Genomic DNA, 18,299 nt, shown 5'->3' on the forward strand with positions numbered 1-18,299 from the left:
TTTAAGCTTCCAGAAGTTTTGTGTTCAGCTGATAGCAGACCTGTGATTGCTGAGACTGCATCAGCGTCTAATCCTCACACCTGTTACACACAACACAGCAGAATTGGAAGTGAAGCTGCAGGCTGTGCTTCAAACTCAAGACCACTGTGCTGACTGATACACCGCCTGTGTCTCCACCCACCTGTTTATCACGAGGCCTTGCCCCTCACAATGCAAAGCCTTAATACAGTTTAAATGGATGGAGTTGTTACAAAGGGTGAAATCAGCTACAGAGACCAGATCGGATGTTTTCTGTAAACATGCCAGTTTCTCCTTTGCTCTACGAGTCTACAGGCGCTGACTCACTTTTGGCGCCGCCCTCTAGAGGCCATTAGAGGAACTGCATTTTCTCGCACTTACGCTCAGCTGGCCGTGAGTCACAGTATCCTTCACGCTATTGATCGAGCTGGTTTCAGTTAACTGAACCAGCTTCGTCTTTGGCAGGTCAGATTTTCACTAAAATATTATCAGACTGGAAAAGAATGAATTGCACGTGGAGGACGTGATCCCGGCACGTGGAGCGCTCGCTGCTACGTCTGCCACGCACTCTTCAACAACATTAATTTCAACATCACAGACTTGGTATCAAAGACTATCAGAAGATTATTTTTAACTAGATGAACCTTTAAAAAAGTTTTCTGTGGTTTTCAGGCAGTTCATCCATCCTTCATCCTGATTGGCTCTCAGGGGTTCATGGAAAAGGAAATGCAGATGTTTGTGCGCCTGCGTCTGAATAATCTCTCATTGTCTCTACTGCTTGTGCACGTCTTCGTGCCGCAGTATCTTGTACAGGACCCAGTAGAATATGTTGAAGAAGAGGAAGGCCAGCGGGAAGCCGGCCCTCGACACAGTGTCGATCTTTTTGGCTCGGTCGATGAACAGCTTCCTCATCTCCTCCGTGCTTTTACCCCCGCTGGCTGCTGCAGGTGCATTCTGGGTAGCGTTCTGCGCCGTGGCTCCCGGCGTGTTCAGCGCACTCACGGCGTTGTTGGCGCTGGCCTTCGACTCCTTGCTGTTGCTCGGGGTGGAGGTCACGGCGGCGGCAGGGGTCGGCCTTCTCTCATGTGCCCCCCCTTCCTGTTGGAGAGACGAGGAGGAAGAGGAGGAGCAGGGGGAGGAAGGGGTAGGGGGTCACAGGTTATTTGTGAATCTGTTAACCGGTTTGACCTCTGAGCGAGGCACCAAAACGAAGAAGAGCTCGGAGCTACTTTCTCTACGTTCCTGTTTAAAACCTTCTGAAACCTACAGACGAACAACAGCTGTGAGGCGCTAACGAGAAACCAGCAGTGCGACGAGTCATTAGGAGCTCCTTCTAATAATATTACCTCAGAGTTTAACCCTTTAAGACCTACCATAGAACCAAGTCCGCCAGAGCTTATATTATATTTTTACATGCTGTGGAGCCATTTTTGGGAGCATTTCAAGTTGCTATACATCAATACAACCATTACAGCCTAAATTTTAATAATATGTCTGCATTAAGTGCATAGTAATTACATCAATTGCAAAGAAGTGCAATAAACTACAAAAAAATTGAAAATCGTTTTTGTTTTTTTAACATATATTTCTAGTTAGAGAAATTTAAGAGGCTTATCCCTCAAAACTGTAAATACAAAAAAGTTGCACAAAATAGTTTCCCACCACAGGAAATTTATTTTGAGTGTCTTCATAGTTTTATTTTTGAAATACACCAATTTTTATACACTGCAGGAAAAACGAAAATAAATATTATAATGCAAATTTGCAAAAAAGCAGCATATGCATCAAAATAAACTATTTCCAGCAGTGCAATATGAGTCCTAAGCATCCCAGAAACCACACAGAAAGTCATGAAGTCAAACATAACTTTTAAAAACACCAGTATAGGCTCATGAGGCCCTGATGGTAAAAAAACCACATTTCCGCGAAAATGACGTCACTTCCGGTTTCGGGCAGGTCATGGTGGACATGTGAAATTTCGCGCTGAGTCTATTCCAACGTAGGAAGTGTTACGAACAGCTGATCGGATCGGCAAAGTGTGTTTCTGGAATATTATGTTTTTGTTGCTGCAAGTGCTTTTTATGCAGTTTTTGCAAAGTTATATGTGGAAGGAAACTGTGACCGAGGACAAGCTGATGGCATAAGATGTAAGTACAACTCCTCCGGTTTCATATGCAAAAAAAATTATTGCACTAGCTCACGTGGTTGCAGAGCTACCGGGATTTAAAAATAGTTACGCAAAACAGAGCGTGCTGCTCCGACCGGTTTTAAAGGGTTAAACTCTGCCCCCTGGTGGTGAAAGCTTTAGTTAAACTTACAAAAGGTATCTTTACACCTGCCGTGTGCTTTTGAGTCAAATCTTAGGCAGAAATGTGACGAGAAATGTTTGTATATGAGATAATAAGGATGAAGATGTTTTTGGGAGCCATTAATTCACAAAAATAAGCTAAAGATTAGTTTAGGTGTTACAGCTGCGCTTTCAGTTAAATGTGCAGAGATGTGTCAGTCATCAGTAAACAGCTGTATGTATCCAAACCCTCCTGCCCTGAAAAAGTAACTCGTTTCAAATCATGAGTGAACTGCGATGAAGTTTTGGAAAGCTTCCCCTCCCAGGTCTGCCATCACTAAAATAGACGAACACCACCTGAAGCAGACTGAAAGATCTCAAACAGCAGCACGCCACGATCTCAAGAACCAGCTGAGGAGCAAAGTCAGTGACATCATCAGCCTGAGAGGTTACAGAGACATTTCTAAGGCTGTGGGACTCCAGCGACACGCTGAGAGCCTGGAAAACCATCGACGACTCATCCAGGAGGTCACAGAAGAGCCCAGAACAACATCTATTAAGCTCAGCTAAGGTCAGAGGTCATGACTCAACAGTAAGAAAGAGGCGGGGCAAAGATGGGAGAGTCAGAAACCACTGCTGACCAAGAAGATCACAAAGTCTCGTCGCACATCTGCCAACAAACATCTGGAGGATGATATTCTGAGGGCTGACGAGACAGAAGCTGAACTTTCTGGAAGCTTTGAGTCACATCTGCATCAGACAGAAATATCCCAGCAGCAGCAGTAGCCACGGTGGCGGTCGTGTGGCGGTCTGGCTGCTGTGACTCAGGGAACCATGCAGGAACCAGCAGCTCCGCCTCTGATTGGCTCAAAGGGACAAAATAAAGGTTCTGGAGCGTCCGAGTCAAAGTTGGACTTAAACCAGACTCAGATGCTTTGATGCTGGAAACCCTCCAATGAGACAAACAGCAGGTATCAGGTTACACTCAGGACAGGCAGGTGTGGACACCTTTGTTCCCTTAATGAATGACATCATCATTTAAAACCATGCCCGTGTATCAACAGTGATGTCACTGTCGCATTCAGCTTTTATGCTCTAAGGAGCATAAAAGCTGAATGCAGCTTCTCCGTGTCTGGTTCTGACTCTGGGAACTGATAAAAGACCGGATCCAGATGACCTGAGGGATCTGGAAGGTTCATGCTGGGTCAGGAGGTCACTGATGTATTTTGGTCCTAAACCATTCAGAGCTTTATAGACCAGCATCAGAAGTTTAAAGTCGATCCTCTGACGGACAGGCAGCCAGTGTAAAGACCTCAGAGCTGGACTGATGTGGTCCACTTGTTTGGTCTTAGTGAGGACTCGAGCAGCAGAGTTCTGAATGAGCTGTAGTTGTCTGACGGATTCTTTAGGTAGACCTGTAAAGATGCTGTTACAGTAATCAAGCCTACTAAAGATGAATGCATGGACTAGTTTTTCCAGGTCCTGTTGGGACATCAGATCTTTTATCCTTGATATATTCTTGAGGTGATAGTAAGCTGATTTTGTTATTGTCTTAATGTGTTTTTCTAAGTTTAGGTCTGCGTCCATCACTACACCCACATTTCTCGCCTGGTTTGTGGTTTTTAGGTGTATAGACTGAAGTTCTCTGGTGACCTGTAATCGTTTTTCTTTGGCGCCAAAGACTATTACCTCAGTTTTGTTTTCGTTTAGCTGGAGAAAATTGTGGCACAACCAGTCATTAATTTCCTCAATGCATTTACCAAGAGCCTGTACAGGGCCTCGGTCTCCTGCTGACATTGTGATATATATTTGTGTGTCATCTGCATAGCTGTGATAGTTTATTTTGTTGTTCTTTATAATCTGTGCCAGTGGGAGCATGTAGATGTTAAACAGAAGAGGTCCCAAGATGGAACCTTGGGGAACTCCACATGTGATACTTGTCTGCTCAGATGTGAAGTTACCTGTTGATACAAAGTATTTCCTGTTTTCTATGTTTTGAACCAGTTTAGTACAGTTCCTGAAAGACCTGCCCAGTTCTCCAGTCATTTGAGTAATATGTTGTGGTCAACTGTATCAAATGCTGCACTGAGATCCAGTAAAACTAAGACTGACATTGTTCCACTGTCTGTGTTCAGACATATGTCATTAAACACTTTGGTCAGAGCGGTTTCAGTGCTGTGGTTCTGTCTAAAACCTGACTGGAAGGCATCATAGCAGTTATTCTGTTTTAAGAAGTAATTGAGCTGTTGAGAAACTGCTTTTTCAATGATCTTACTTAAAAATGGGAGATTTGAGATCGGCCTGTAGTTGTTCATTTGTGTCTTGTCGAGATTGTCCTTTTTTAGTATAGGTTTGATTACAGCAGTTTTTAGTGATTCTGGAAACACACATGACATTAAAGAAAAGCTGACGATCTGTAACAGGTCTGACTCCAAAGTCTTTGAGACCTTTTTGAAAAAACTTGTTGGGAGGACATCTAAACAGCAAGAGGAGGAGTTCAGCTGACCTGAGATGTCCTCCAGGTCTTTGCTGTTAATCGGGTGAAACTGTTTGATGTTTAAACAGTTTGTCGGTGGACACAGTACATATCCTGAATCTGCTGTTGATGTATTGCTTGTGTAATCTTTTGGATTTTTTCTGTGAAGAATTTGGCAAAGTCATTGCAGGCCATGGTCGACGTTCAGCTGCCACTGACACAGGAGGGTTTGTTAGCCTGTCAACTGTAGAAAATAAGACCCGAGCATTATGGCTGTTTTTGGTGATGATGTCAGAGAAGTAGGACCTCCTTGCACTCCTCAGTTGTAAATTATAATTGTGAAGTTTCTCTTTATAGATGTCATAATGAACCTGGAGGTTTGTTTTTCTCCATCTGCGCTCAGCTTTCCTACACTCTCTTTTTTAATTTTTCACTAGTGTGGAGTTTCTCCATGGAGACTTTTTCCTTCCAGAGATAACCTTCACCTTAATGGGAGCAATAGTGTCCATTACATTTAACATGTTAGCATTGAAGCTATTGACGAGCTTATTGACTGAACCTCTGGACAGGTCAGGTGTTAATGGGAAGACCTGGTTAAATATCTCACTACTGTATTCAGTTATACACCGTTTTGTGATCACTGCTGTTGATATATTTGTGTGGGCTGAGATTTTACTTTCAAAGAAAACACAGTGATGATCAGACAGGCCCACATCAGACACAGTAACCTCTGAAATGCTCAGGCCCTTGGAGATCAGTAGGTCAAGAGTGTGTCCTCTATTATGTGTGGGCTCTGTTACATGCTGAGTCAGCCCAAAGTTGCCCAGAGTGTTACTCAGGTCTTTAGTCCCTTTGTCCTGAGGGTTGTCCACATGGATGTTAAAATCCCCAACAATAATTACACAGTCGAAATCAACACAGATCACAGACAGCAGTTCACTGAGATCATTAAAAAAGTCTGTGCAGTATTTGGGAGGCCTGTAAACATTAAGAAACACAACTTTGGATGGGGCCTTCAGCTGTAAAGCCACATATTCAAAAGACTGAAAACTTCCAGGAGATAGCTGCTTACATTGAAATGATTCATTAAATAAGACAGCGACCCCCCCTCCTCTCCTGCTCACCCTGGCCTCACTGATAAAACTGTAGGAGGGGTCGTCTCGATGAGAACAGCTCCACTGTTACTTTGGTCCAACCAAGTTTCAGTTAAAAACATAAAATCAAGGCTGTGCTCAGTGATTAAATCATTAATTAAAAATGTTTTCCCAGCTAAAGATCTAACATTTAATAAAGCCAACTTAAGTGTTTTAGAGGCATTACTTGTCCCCTCATGTTTGGGAGCAGTCTGTGGCACACAAGGTATGTTTACTATATTTAAAGATCTTTTAGAGTGCAGCTCTCTGTGTTTTGACCAGGCCACATGTCTCCTTCTGTCACCTAAAAGTACAGAAATTTTAAAACCTTCTAGTAAACAGGGTCCCAGATTCTCCTGGGAAAAGTCACCACTGCCATAATCCTCGCACCCCGGACCCTCCACACATCAGACATCAGACATTAAGCCGACTTCTAAACTGAAAGAAAGGAGGCTGAAGTTTCACACGCTCACTCATCTGGAAACACATCATTAAAACCCACAGAAACAGGCTCGCACACATCAGAGAAACACATCCTGTCTTATTCATGAAGCTGCTGTGTGAAAAGTGTCAGACTGATGGAGCTCATGCAAGAGAAACATGCGCACAGACACACACATGCAGCGTGGCATTACCCTGTGGTTGTTGGCGTAGATGTTGGTCATAGATCCGTACAGAGGGTCTGCCGCTTTGAGGCCGTTGTCAGTGTTAACACGACGAAGGGACTCGGCTAGCTCCTCCGGATCAACCGCGCCTCCACTGATCTACCGACCGACAGCATGCACACGTCAACAGAAAGAAAAGGAAGAACAAAAGAAAAAGTGCAGGCTGGGCCGCTCAGCCATCCAGTCAACGCTCAGCTGCTCGCACAGACGCACAGATATGAACGCTGATGGGTTTGCATCAGACGCTACACGAGCAGTCTGTGTTCGCTCGTGTTGCTAAATCGACCGTAAAATGATTTCTTATGTGTTTTTTTTTTCCAAAATATGTTTGTTTTTATTTCATTGTGTTCACACGAAGCCTCTGATGTGTAAACTTAGTGTGTCTGCAGGTCTCTGTTCACAGAGCGTCCGTGCTTCATCAGGACGTGTCAATGTTTGTGTTGGCGAGTTGACTGAATGCTGATGTTCCAGCCCGCCGAGGTCGTGATCATGCACCGAGCTCAGGCTCATCCGGGTTGGATGGCTGCAGAAACACAGAATCATCGCACTGATGCTGCGTCATGCACCGATACAGCGAGGTGACTCAAACATGCGGAGCGAGAAGCACCGACTCCTCCTCCCTGTCCGGCCCAGTTCCAACCCGACCTGGCGCTCCACGCTGAGCTGTTCTCCGATGGGAGCTCAAACGTCAGATGGAAGTAATAAATCCATGTCTGACATGCTCCCACATCTCTGTCTTTCTATAAATTCTAATGAGAATAAAAATAACGAGTCAGCACATTTCAAATGTGTTTCCATAGAAACAAACGAGATGTGTGCGCAGGATTATACGTGACACACATTTAAAGCTAATCCAGACTTTTATTCTGAAATCTTTCAGGGAGTTTTCCACCCTGGGATGAGCCAAAAGTTTACTTATGACTTCTGCACAGATACATGAAAAATTTAAATAACAGAAGTTGAAAGAGATTTTTTCCTGGATGCAGCGTCAAAGTTTTCCTGAACTCTAAACATTTATCCCACGATGAATGATTTGTGCTGCTGTCAGTGTTCCCCTCAGCTGGGACAGCGTGGAGCTCCTCACAGCGAGCCGGATTGGATCTGGGCCTTTCTCACCTCGTCTCTGAGCAGAACGCTGCAATAACAACATGTCACCACACGGTGGCAGCCTCGGCCCAGAGCACACAGCGGTCCATCAGTCTGTGGATGCAGGTCACACTGTGTGTAGGTGTTCCTCACTCTGGATGGTGCTGCGTTCGCTGTGCTGTGCAGTGTGTGGGACTTTTCTGTACCTTGCTCTTGTTCTTGTTGTGCCGTCTGAAGCGCAGCAGCTCTTTGTGTTGCCTCGACACAAAGTTAACGGCGGCGTACTCCAGCAGCGCAGAGAAGACGAACAGAAGACACACGGCCATCCAGATGTCGATGGCCTTCACATAGGAGACCTGTAAACACACACTTCATTCAGCAGGCTGGAGGCGCCGTCAGTGCAGTGAGTCTCAAACGTAACTCTGCACAGATGTTTCGTTTTTCTGCAATAATTATAGACTTTATTTCAGTGCTTCAGCTGTGTGTGTGTGCGTGTGTGTGCGTGTGTGTGTGTGTGTGTGCGTGTGTGTGCGTGTGTGTGCGCGCTGCTGTGACACCCGTGGTGTCAGAAAGATGTAACTGCCCTCCTTTATGAAACGATGACTTATTCAGACACATGTAACATACTGGAGTGCAAAGCTCTGTTAAGCACTGGAAACATGAGAAACCTCCTAACCTCCACACACACACACACACACACACACACACAGACACACACACACAGACACACACACACACACACACACACAGACACACACACACACACACACAGCTGTTCGGCCTTTGTGTGTGTACAGTAAGCGAGGGAGGGATGAGTGTGCTGATGAGTTAATAAGGCTTATGTAACGAGCGCGCCGTGTCTGATTGTTCCTCATGCATACACGATACCAGAGCAGGACTGTGGGGCTTGTTCTCACTCACGCTCTGCCACGCGCATGATGTGTGGAATAAACAGACTTTTCGGTTTGTGCAAAACATCCGGTAAGATGGAGGAGCACATCACCATGGTAACATCTGCTGCAGACCTAACCTCTGTCCAAAGCAAACTCCAGATGAGACATTAACATGTATAAACCCCTGTCCACTCGACCAATCACATCGCCCGAAAACCCCAAAACATTCCTGGGTCACTGTGTGACCCCTGTGTCTGCAGCTTCAGCAGCTGTTTCCAGAGTGGATGCAGCAGCTTTGTCTTGGCTGTGGTAGAAGCTGCTCTGAATTGTGAGGTTTTACATCATGAACAGCCAGTGTTGGGAAGGTTACTTTTAAAATGTATTCCATTACAGATTACAGATTACATGCCCCAAAATGTATTCTGTAACGTATTCCGTTACGTTACTCAATGAGAGTAACGTATTCTGAATACTTTGGATTACTTAATATATTATCATGCTGTTTACAACTACATGAATGTACTATTGCTGTGATTTATTACTGTTACTGAAGGTCCGCGGCTCCGAACCGTAGTAAAGGGACCTCTGGCTAATACGGTGGGTTCTGTGTCGGCTGGTAGCTGAAAACTAGCTTTACTTTGTTGTCTGGGTCAACTTTGCTAGCAGAGACAGAGAGAGGCGTTGAAAGGCTGCTCCAACAGAACTTATTGTTTCAGAGGAAAACAGGAACACGGTGTACAGTCGAGTCTTAATAGCTTACTTACAGCTGGGCTCGTCAGGCTCTCTTCTTGGCTGCAGTGGTTATTATTATATTTACATGCTTCCAGCTCCCGTTTCTGCTCGATGACAGCTCGTACTTTTCCTTTTTCTCCCTCCCTCGCTCACAGACACATAACGGGTATGGCAGTCCATTCTCCCTGCAGCACGGACTACACTGCCCATGATGCTCCATTCTTTAGAGCTATACCTGTAGCATTCTGCCTGTTAGCTTAGCACAACAACAACAGGCGCTCTCTCACCCAGGAAACACGCAGAGAGAGAGCGCCACCCTGTAACCATGGCAACCATGGTAACGCTGCCTGGAACAACAGAACGTAGCTGTCAAACAAAACCCAAACAGTCCTGACCCGCCACAATATGAAACAGGGAAGTACCGCCGTGTAATCCATTTATTTCAACAAAGTAACTGTATTCTAAATACCACCTTTTTAAACGGTAACTGTAACGGAATACAGTTACTCATATTTTGTATTTTAAATACGTAACGGCGGTACATGTATTCCGTTACTCCCCAACACTGTGAACAGCTGAGTGTGCGCTTTTGTTTTTCTGGGGTAGGAACGGCAGCACTTTGGGATGGAGGCGGCTGAAGCAGGTGTGTAGATGTTACTCTGCAGCAGAGCAGCTACACCTCCACTAACACCAACTGAAGTGCCTGCACATGGTGATGTGGCTGCTCTGAAGGCTGAGCTGTGTTTAATTGGACTGAACGGTAGAAGTACAGAAACATGTTTGGAAGATGAAGGAGTCAGACAAGTTGGTGGGATGAACTCCTGCCTCGCTGGCCTGGAACAAAACTCCAGCTTCAATGATCAAGTTTAATACGTCAGTGAATGAGACAAAACAACAGCTGTCCTACAGCAGCAGAGGAGACACTGAGAGCTGGTGATGTGTGACCGAGCATCACTCGCAGGCTCCACGAGACAAAAGGTGGATTTAAGTTCTTGATGCAGCTCCGTGGAGCAAAAGCAGGACTTTCTCCTGAAGAGTGAGAGTCGGTTTCTTCTGCGCTGACGTTTGAATAGCTGCACTGCAACGCTGTGCTGCTGGCAGCTGGGAGAGGTTCACACTTTGAATTAGGTAGCGTATCATCAGTGACAGTAATCATCATTTATTTACACACAGACGCTCGTGCCTGCGAGCTGACAGCACCAAGAACATCCTTTTTATCATTATTGCAAACTAAATATTGTGATGAGGCTGTGACTCCCCCTACGCTTCACACGCCTGAGTCAACCAACCAACCTAACGCTCCACGCTCCAAACACCAACCTAACTGCAGCTGAAACACAGGCGGAGCTTTTTATCCACATGTAGGAAACCACCACCAACCAAAAGCTTAAAGAGACCTCACCTAGCAGACACTCAGATCCTCTAACTAACTGCTCTTCGTGCAACAAAGGCCCAACCAAAGACCAGAGGGACCGAGCTTCTGCAGTGGCTGCACCTAAACGCCGCATGTCAATCATTTAAACACTCAGCTGTTCCACCTTTGAAGCAAATTAGTTCGGACTTCCACCCGGTCTGCATGTGTGCTATGTAACTGTAACTGTAACTGTAACTAAACCTGTTTATTAACTGTTTTTGTTGCCATTCGTTGGAATCTGCCCCGTGTGAAGCACTTTGATGGACACCAGCCTTTTTAAATGTGCGATAGAAATAAATACTGAGTCTGTGATGGGAAGGAAAGAAAGATGGATGATTGGATGAATCTGCAGGAGAGAAGAGAAGACGTGCAGCATCACCTCTGCTGGACGCAGCGGCGGCTAAGGACCGCCTACTGTGAACCGCGTCATCATTACAGCCTCACAACGAACAACATGTCGCACTAATATTATCCTTCATCTACATGCAGTCAGGTAACAACAGTCCTCACAGTGTGTGCAGCGTGAGGCCTTTTACACACACACACACACACACACACACATACACGCACACCTTAGGCAGTGAGGTCCTGGAGCCTGAGCTCTGCGTCGTCATGGTGAGGACGGTGGTGATGCCCAGGGCCACGCGGGCCGGTGCGGCGTCCATGTTGATCCAGAAGGAGACCCAGGACAGGATGACGATGAGCAGGGACGGGATGTACATCTGGATCAGGTAGTAGCCCATCTGACGCTCCAGGTGGAAGCGCACCTCGATGCAGGTGAACTTTCCTGCGACGAAGGAGCGACAGTCACGAACCTGCAGACAGCAAAACTGCAGCGCCGGCTTTGGCACGAGTGACGGGGGTGAGAGGATACTCCCACCTCGTAGCCGCTAGCAGCATGGCCGCTTCACCCGTCCCTCGGCCTCCTTTAGCAGTAATGATACTTATGTGTACCTTCTGTTTAAGACACCACCAACTTGTTCATGCGTCTGACCGCTTTTCCCCACTCGGCGACACAAACTCTGATTCTGTTCTGTCAAAACAATGTCGGACTCTGTAGTTTTCTCTGGTCCCCTCCCCAATCAGACCAGGAGTGACATGTTTAGCCGCATGTTCTCCTTAAATTGCTGGCTGTCTGAGTGGTGTCCCAGAAACGATGTGGGCTTCATAGATAATTGGCAAACCTTCTGGAGGAAACCTGGTCTTGTTAGGAGAGATGGCATCCATCCCACTTTGGATGGAGCAGCTCTCATTTCTAGAAATGTCGACAAATTTATTAAACCCCTCAAAATATGACTATCCAGAGTTGGGACCAGGAAGCAGAGTTGCAGTCTTACACGCCTCTCTGCAGCTTCTCTCCTCCTGCTACCCCCCCAAAAACCCATCTCCATAGAGACTGTGTCTGCTTCCAAAAAGACAAAAAACAAACTAAAAACCAGCAACAAACAACTTAAACATTTACAAAGAAAGAACAATACAGTATCCACATCTGAACCAAAGAGTAAAACAGTGAAATGTGGATTATTAAATATCAGGTCTCTCTCCTCCAAGTCTCTGTTAGTACATGACTTAATAATTGATCAACAGATCGATTTACTCGATTAGCCTGCACTTTGCTCTCGCTCTGCAGGCCTACTTGTTGTTCCTAGAGTATTTAAAAGTAGAATGGGAGGGAGAGCCTTCAGTTTTCAGGCCCCTCTTCTGTGGAACCAGCTTCCAGTTTGGATTCGGGAGACAGACACTATCTCTACTTTCAAGATCAGGCTTCAAACTTTCCTTTTTGCTAAAGCATATAGTTAGGGCTGGACCAGGTGACCCTGAATCCTCCCTTAGTTATGCTGCAATAGATGTAGGCTGCCGGGGGATTCCCATGATGCATTGAGTTTTTCCTTTCCAGTCACCTTTCTCACTCACTATGTGTTAACAGACCTCTCTGTATTGAATCATATCTGTTATTAACCTCTGTCTCTCTTCCACAGCATGTCTTTATCCTGTCTTCCTTCTCTCACCCCAACCAATCACAGCAGATGGCCCCGCCCCTCCCTGAGCCTGGTTCTGCTGGAGGTTTCTTCCTGTTAAAAGGGAGTTTTTCCTTCCCACTGTCGCCAAAGTGCTGCTCATAGGGGGTCATATGATTGTTGGGTTTTTCTCTGTATCTATGAAGCGCCTTGAGGCGACTTTTGTTGTGATTTGGCGCTATATAAATAAAACTGAATTGAATTGAACTCGTCTAGTAAACTTCCAAATTTTGGTCCCTACAAACATATGTGCACACACACACACACACACACACACACTTTGTCAGTCGGTTTGTTTCTCCCTCACTTTGTTTTTCGACTCAATCCTCGGAGCACAAACGTGACGGATGAAACGTGGCAACCTGTGTGCGTCTTACCTGCATCCTGATGCTTACAGCAGTGTGTGTGTGTGTGTGTGTGTGTGTGTGTGTGTGTGTGTGTGTGTGTGTGTGTGTGTGTGTGTTACCTGTGTTGTAGTGCTTGGTGCAGTATCGGAGGTCTGATTCATCTTTGAGGATGAACTGTGGGAGCGTGAGGCCCTCGGCCACTTGAACAGGTCCGTTCTCCTGCCACTCAAAGATCAGGTCGTTCATGGTGTACCCGACTGAAACACACAATTATGACAGACAATAGATTTAAAAAGGCCACAGAGCACAAGTCTGTGTGCAGCGAGGAGTTTGACCATCTTTTGTTCAGATTGTGTCGACTTGTGTCTGCGGACTGTCGTGTTTCAGGGCAGCAGACACGTTTTCCTTCCTCGTGCGGCCCGCACCACGACGGATGCTGAACACACCCAGCGTCTCCATTTATGCAGCTTCAGTGTTTTTATTGTTTTTAATGTTTTTAAATGTGCATCTCTGTGTCGGCATCGTTTCCTGTTTTATTTTGAAGGGTACTTTTCTCTCGTGTCTTGTTCTGATTTTTCCCCCTTTGTGACCGTCTGCTGTGTTTTCACCTGTGCCTCACATGGTAGCTGGCCTGGTTCTCGCTCTGTACAACATCATTTACACGAGCACAATGATTCGTAAATCTCAGATTTTTTCACAACCCAACATAAAAAACACATCAAATGTTTAAAGTGAGAAAACTATGAGCAACACGTCTCTAAAAGATCTGCAGGGCTGCAACAAGAAGCTGGAAAAGTCGGAGGCTGGAGGAACACCGAGCTGCTAATCAGGCTGTCAGCAGGTCAGTCACATGATCGGGTATAAAAAGAGCGTCTCAGAAGTTCTCAGAGTTCAACATCCTCACTGTGAACATCTCATCATCATCACGTGGAGGAATCTCTGTGCGCAGGTTAAAGCAGAGAAGAAGCCAGACGTGACGGCGCCATCTCCTCTGGACCAAAGTTCCTTTAAAACTGATCTGAGGTCAGACCCGTCCAAACATGGAGAGGAGAGCATCCAGCTCATTATCAGCGCTCAGGTCAACGCCTGCAGCTCTGATGTTTCGGGGCGTGGCTGTGGGACTCACAGCTGGCACATCTGGATACCAAAAGAAGGAGGAAGCAGAGCGAGGACTGCTGAGCTGTGAGAGTCCAGCAGCTGCTCTCAGACGTTTGCAGATCACTGCAGCCTGTTCTTGTGTCGGTGCTGATTTCTCTGTTTAGCTTCTTTAGTTTTCCCAGTTTTAGGACTTGTGCATCTCATTGGTGCGTCCCGTCCTCAGCGCGCAGGACGCTGGATGTTTTTAGACAGAGCTCACGCCACCAGCGCAGATATCACCACACACATCAGAGAGTGCAACGCGCCCGAGGACAGGCCAGAGATGATGCAGGAGGCTTGACGTTAATGCAAACAGATGCCGTGATATTATTCTGGTTTTCACACACGCGTCTTACATTCGGCTTCAGTGGCCTCTTCTTCTGTGCGGGTGAAGGCAGAGCGGAAGCCGCGTATGAACGCGTGCGGTCGCAGCGCTGCGGGGCTCTTCGGCGAGCGCAGCAAGCAGCTGGTACGTGCTGGTGCGAGCCTGCAGCCATGCACAGAAAGAATGAGTTCATCCTGCTTCTTAAGCTTCAGCTGAAAGTGCGTGAAAAGTGTTTGCATGTTAAAAAAGAGGAGAACAGAGGCGAGCGCGCCTGCAGCCGTCCACACGAGCATCTGTGCTCGGCTCGGGATGCTTTTAACGCTTACGACGGCCTCCGGTGGCAGCGGACTGTCGACTCGCTGCACTCACGAGCTCGGCTGGTCCCAGACGCGACCTGAACGGGGTCAGGCTGCAACCACAGCCTCCAATCATGTTTCATGAACGAGACGTAAACCTGGACCGAGGACACGACCACGTCACGACTCATTTCCTCTGCATGTCCTGATGTGTCCTTATGGTTCCTCTGACATCAGGGAGCAGCAACGCAAATAATCTGTGTGTGTCTGTGTGTGTGTGTGTGTTTCTCTGTGTGTGTATGTGGGTCAGAGACTGGAACTACCTGTCCCTGAGGCCTCTGATTGGGCAGATTCGTCATCATAACTGTATCAACATCATTGAACACGACGGCTTCCTTAAAAGGAAATGCTGCTAAAATATGTCCCCGTGGAGGGAGAGGGGGCCTGCACTAAGTATACTTCAGGATGGATGAGTGAATCTCTTCTTCATCCAGTTTTCCGGAGCATCATCTGCACGACATCCACAGATTTTGAAATCATGGTTTGCAGCACGGACTTCCTGCGTGTGGCAGCAGCAGCGTGCTAAATATTCAGAGTCACGCAGCGAGCCTCTGTGGGCGCCGAGACGGATCGGAGAAGACGTATCGCTGGGATGTGGAATATACATGTTCACGCGGAGCAGAAACACGGCAGGCGGGGGCATGGGGGGGGCGGTGTATGTTTAAGCACACAGCTTTAACCCCAGGAACTTCCCTCTCCATGACAGAAGTCTTAATCCACACTCAGCTGCTTTTATCTGTCTGTGAGGGGATTTAAACATTATCTACAAGCATCAGAGTTTTAATCTCATTCTGAGCCTCGCTGAGAACGACCGCCGCTGTAATTAGCTGCTGTCTATCTCTGTAATTCACAGCTGCCCAGGGCCGCAGCCTCCCATCAGCTGGTCAGAAAGTTTAGATGATCCAGCCGCAGCACACGTCTGCTTCAGAGTCAATGCTAACAGCTCCCCAAACGGCTCTTTAAATGTCAGCTGCATTTTGGCTCAAGGTCCATTTAAGGTGGACTGTGACCAAGTAGAAACTCCTCCCATCACGGACGCTGTGTCCTCTGGACTGAGGCTGAGGAACCATCTGGCGTACTGTCAGTTCAAAGATGGTCCCCCCGATGGTAAAGAGGGGGGGGGGTGCAGGAGTCCACATGGCAGGGGTAGTGTGTTCATCCATGGAGCAAACAGGCTCTTTAAAGGTCAGCTGCATTTTGGCACCAAAAAAGCGATCTGTTAGTGTTCTCCTGTATTCACCGAGGAAACCTTCAAAATGTGTCGCAGGCGAGTTCAGAGTTTGTTCTGTGGACGTGTGAGGGTTGGTGTGACACAGGAGGATGCTGGGATAGAGAGAGAGGCAGGCGGGGGAAGAAGAAGCATGTTTGCGCACGTATGAACACACGTGGCAGAATGACACAGCTGTCAGCTGCTGATGTGAAGACGAGGACTCCTGAAGGTGTCGCGGGGCACAGCTGAAACTCAGTCAAAGACCCCGCCCCATCATCAGCCGCCCTGTCGTGTTGTGACCATAAATGTTCACATGTGACCGAGTCGCAGCTCCTCCTTCTCTGCACCTTGACCATAACGTTGCGTCTCCTGCAGTTTTACATTGACGGTGGATATTTAACTGCCCTTAGTAGTGGTTAGCACATTTACCTGGTAAGCTAAAGTCACCGGTTTGATTCCAGGTAGTGACACTAATCACATCAGATGTAAAAACGCTGACAAACCAAAAATCTGGAGCTGAAAAGAGCTTCTTTGTAATTAAGAACGGGGCTCAATGGGTCACAGCCTGAATGAAAGGTGTTTCTTAACCCTTTAACCCAGAAGTGTCCAATTCCAGGCCTCGAGGGCCGGTGTCCTGCAGGGTTTAGATGAACTTGATCCAACACAGCTGATTTAAATGGCTAAATGACCTCCTCAACATGTCTTGAAGTCTTGAAACTATTGCATGACCTGCCCGAAACCGGAAGTGACGTCATTTTGCAGAAATGTAGTTTTTTACCATCGTGGCCTCATGAGCCTATACTGGTGTTTTTAAAAGTTATCTTTGACTTTATGACTTTCTGTGTGGTTTCTGGGATGCTTAGGACTCATATTGCACTGCTGGAAATAGTTTATTTTGATGCATATGCTGCTTTTTTGCAAATTTGCATTATAATATTTATTTTCGTTTTTCCTGCAGTATATAAAAATTGGTGTATTTCAAAAATAAAACTATGAAGACACTCAAAATAAATTTCCTGTGGTGGGAAACTATTTTGTGCAACTTTTTTGTATTTACAGTTTTGAGGGATAAGCCTCTTAAATTTCTCTAACTAGAAATATATGTTAAAAAAACAAAAACGATTTTCAATTTTTTTGTAGTTTATTGCACTTTTTTGCAATTGATGTAATTACTATGCACTTAATGCAGACATATTATTAAAATTTAGGCTATAATGGTTGTATTGATGTATAGCAACTTGAAATGCTGCCAAAAATGGCTCCACAGCATGTAAACATATAATATAAGCTCTGGCGGACTTGGTTCAATGGTAGGTCTTAAAGGGTTAAAGACACTCTGTACATCGTTCATACTGAAAGTGCTGCGAGTGTGTACAGTCATGCAGTACTTACAGCTCTCCAGCTGCATGATGCACGTCTGAACATCCATCGGGAAGTTTTTTAGATCCATGGGACACGACAGAGTTAATGTTAGCCTGAAAAAAAAGAGGAGACACTGAAAACCGAGACCGTGGGTTCAAAGTCACAGACATCGTGATGTACCAACATCTCAGTTTATATGTCAGTTTTATATCAATGTGCCACCTGCACTGTTGGAACCAAGAGGATACCCGATAATTAGGGCTGCCACAAACGATTATTTTGATAGTCGACTAGTCACCGATTATTTTTTGGGATTAGTCGACTAGTCAGATCATCATCCATTGGACGTAAAACATACAGCTTATTGCACCAGCAGCATCTGCTCTTATATAACTATCATTAGCTTACAGCTTTAAGTGTTTAAGGTATGTGCTAACTAAAAATAAAGACAAGATGATAGTTTATTAAATTTTAATGAAATTTGCAGATTTTTCGGTGAAGTTTAATAAACTCCTTGCTATCTAAAATATAACAGGACACCGGAGTAAATTCTCGAGCATCTCACACTTCTGATAATCAGCTGTCTGCTTGACGTTTATTCAGCTGTGTAAAAACTATAACTTTAATCTCAGCCAAACCGATTTACTCAGGAACAAATAAAATACTAAAAAAAAGCCAAACAATAACATTTTAAGTTATCTAAGTGACTTATATATCATGTTTAACCTGAGTAGCGAAAGACGGCGGTGGGTTTGAAAACGATTTAGCCGGGAGTCCGGTGTTCTCACGGCTCTAGTTAGCCTAGCCCCCGGCTAGCTATCGAGCTGGTGGGTAACAGAC

The 18,299-nt window shown here is 45.9% G+C and overlaps 1 protein-coding gene across 1 annotated transcript in view; it reads right to left on the reverse strand.

Annotated features, from left to right (window-relative positions):
- Window positions 1-441: 441 nt before the first annotated feature.
- The window catches only part of LOC102780741 (glycine receptor subunit alpha-3-like), a 50,086-nt gene continuing 32,228 nt past the window's right edge, over window positions 442-18,299 (reverse strand). Inside the window, exons 5-10 of the mRNA XM_087842289.1 lie at window positions 17,490-17,572; window positions 13,189-13,326; window positions 11,277-11,491; window positions 7,872-8,021; window positions 6,550-6,678; window positions 442-1,116 (exon numbers count right to left, since the gene is read on the reverse strand). Of these exons, the coding sequence (XP_087698415.1) occupies window positions 790-1,116; window positions 6,550-6,678; window positions 7,872-8,021; window positions 11,277-11,491; window positions 13,189-13,326; window positions 17,490-17,572 (1,042 nt within the window). The 3' untranslated portion in view covers window positions 442-789. The remainder of the gene's footprint in view (window positions 1,117-6,549; window positions 6,679-7,871; window positions 8,022-11,276; window positions 11,492-13,188; window positions 13,327-17,489; window positions 17,573-18,299) is intronic.

Source organism: Neolamprologus brichardi, chromosome 6 (assembly GCF_056152115.1).
Source record: "Neolamprologus brichardi isolate AB-2024 chromosome 6, ASM5615211v1, whole genome shotgun sequence".
In the NCBI taxonomy this organism is placed as follows: domain Eukaryota; kingdom Metazoa; phylum Chordata; class Actinopteri; order Cichliformes; family Cichlidae; genus Neolamprologus; species Neolamprologus brichardi.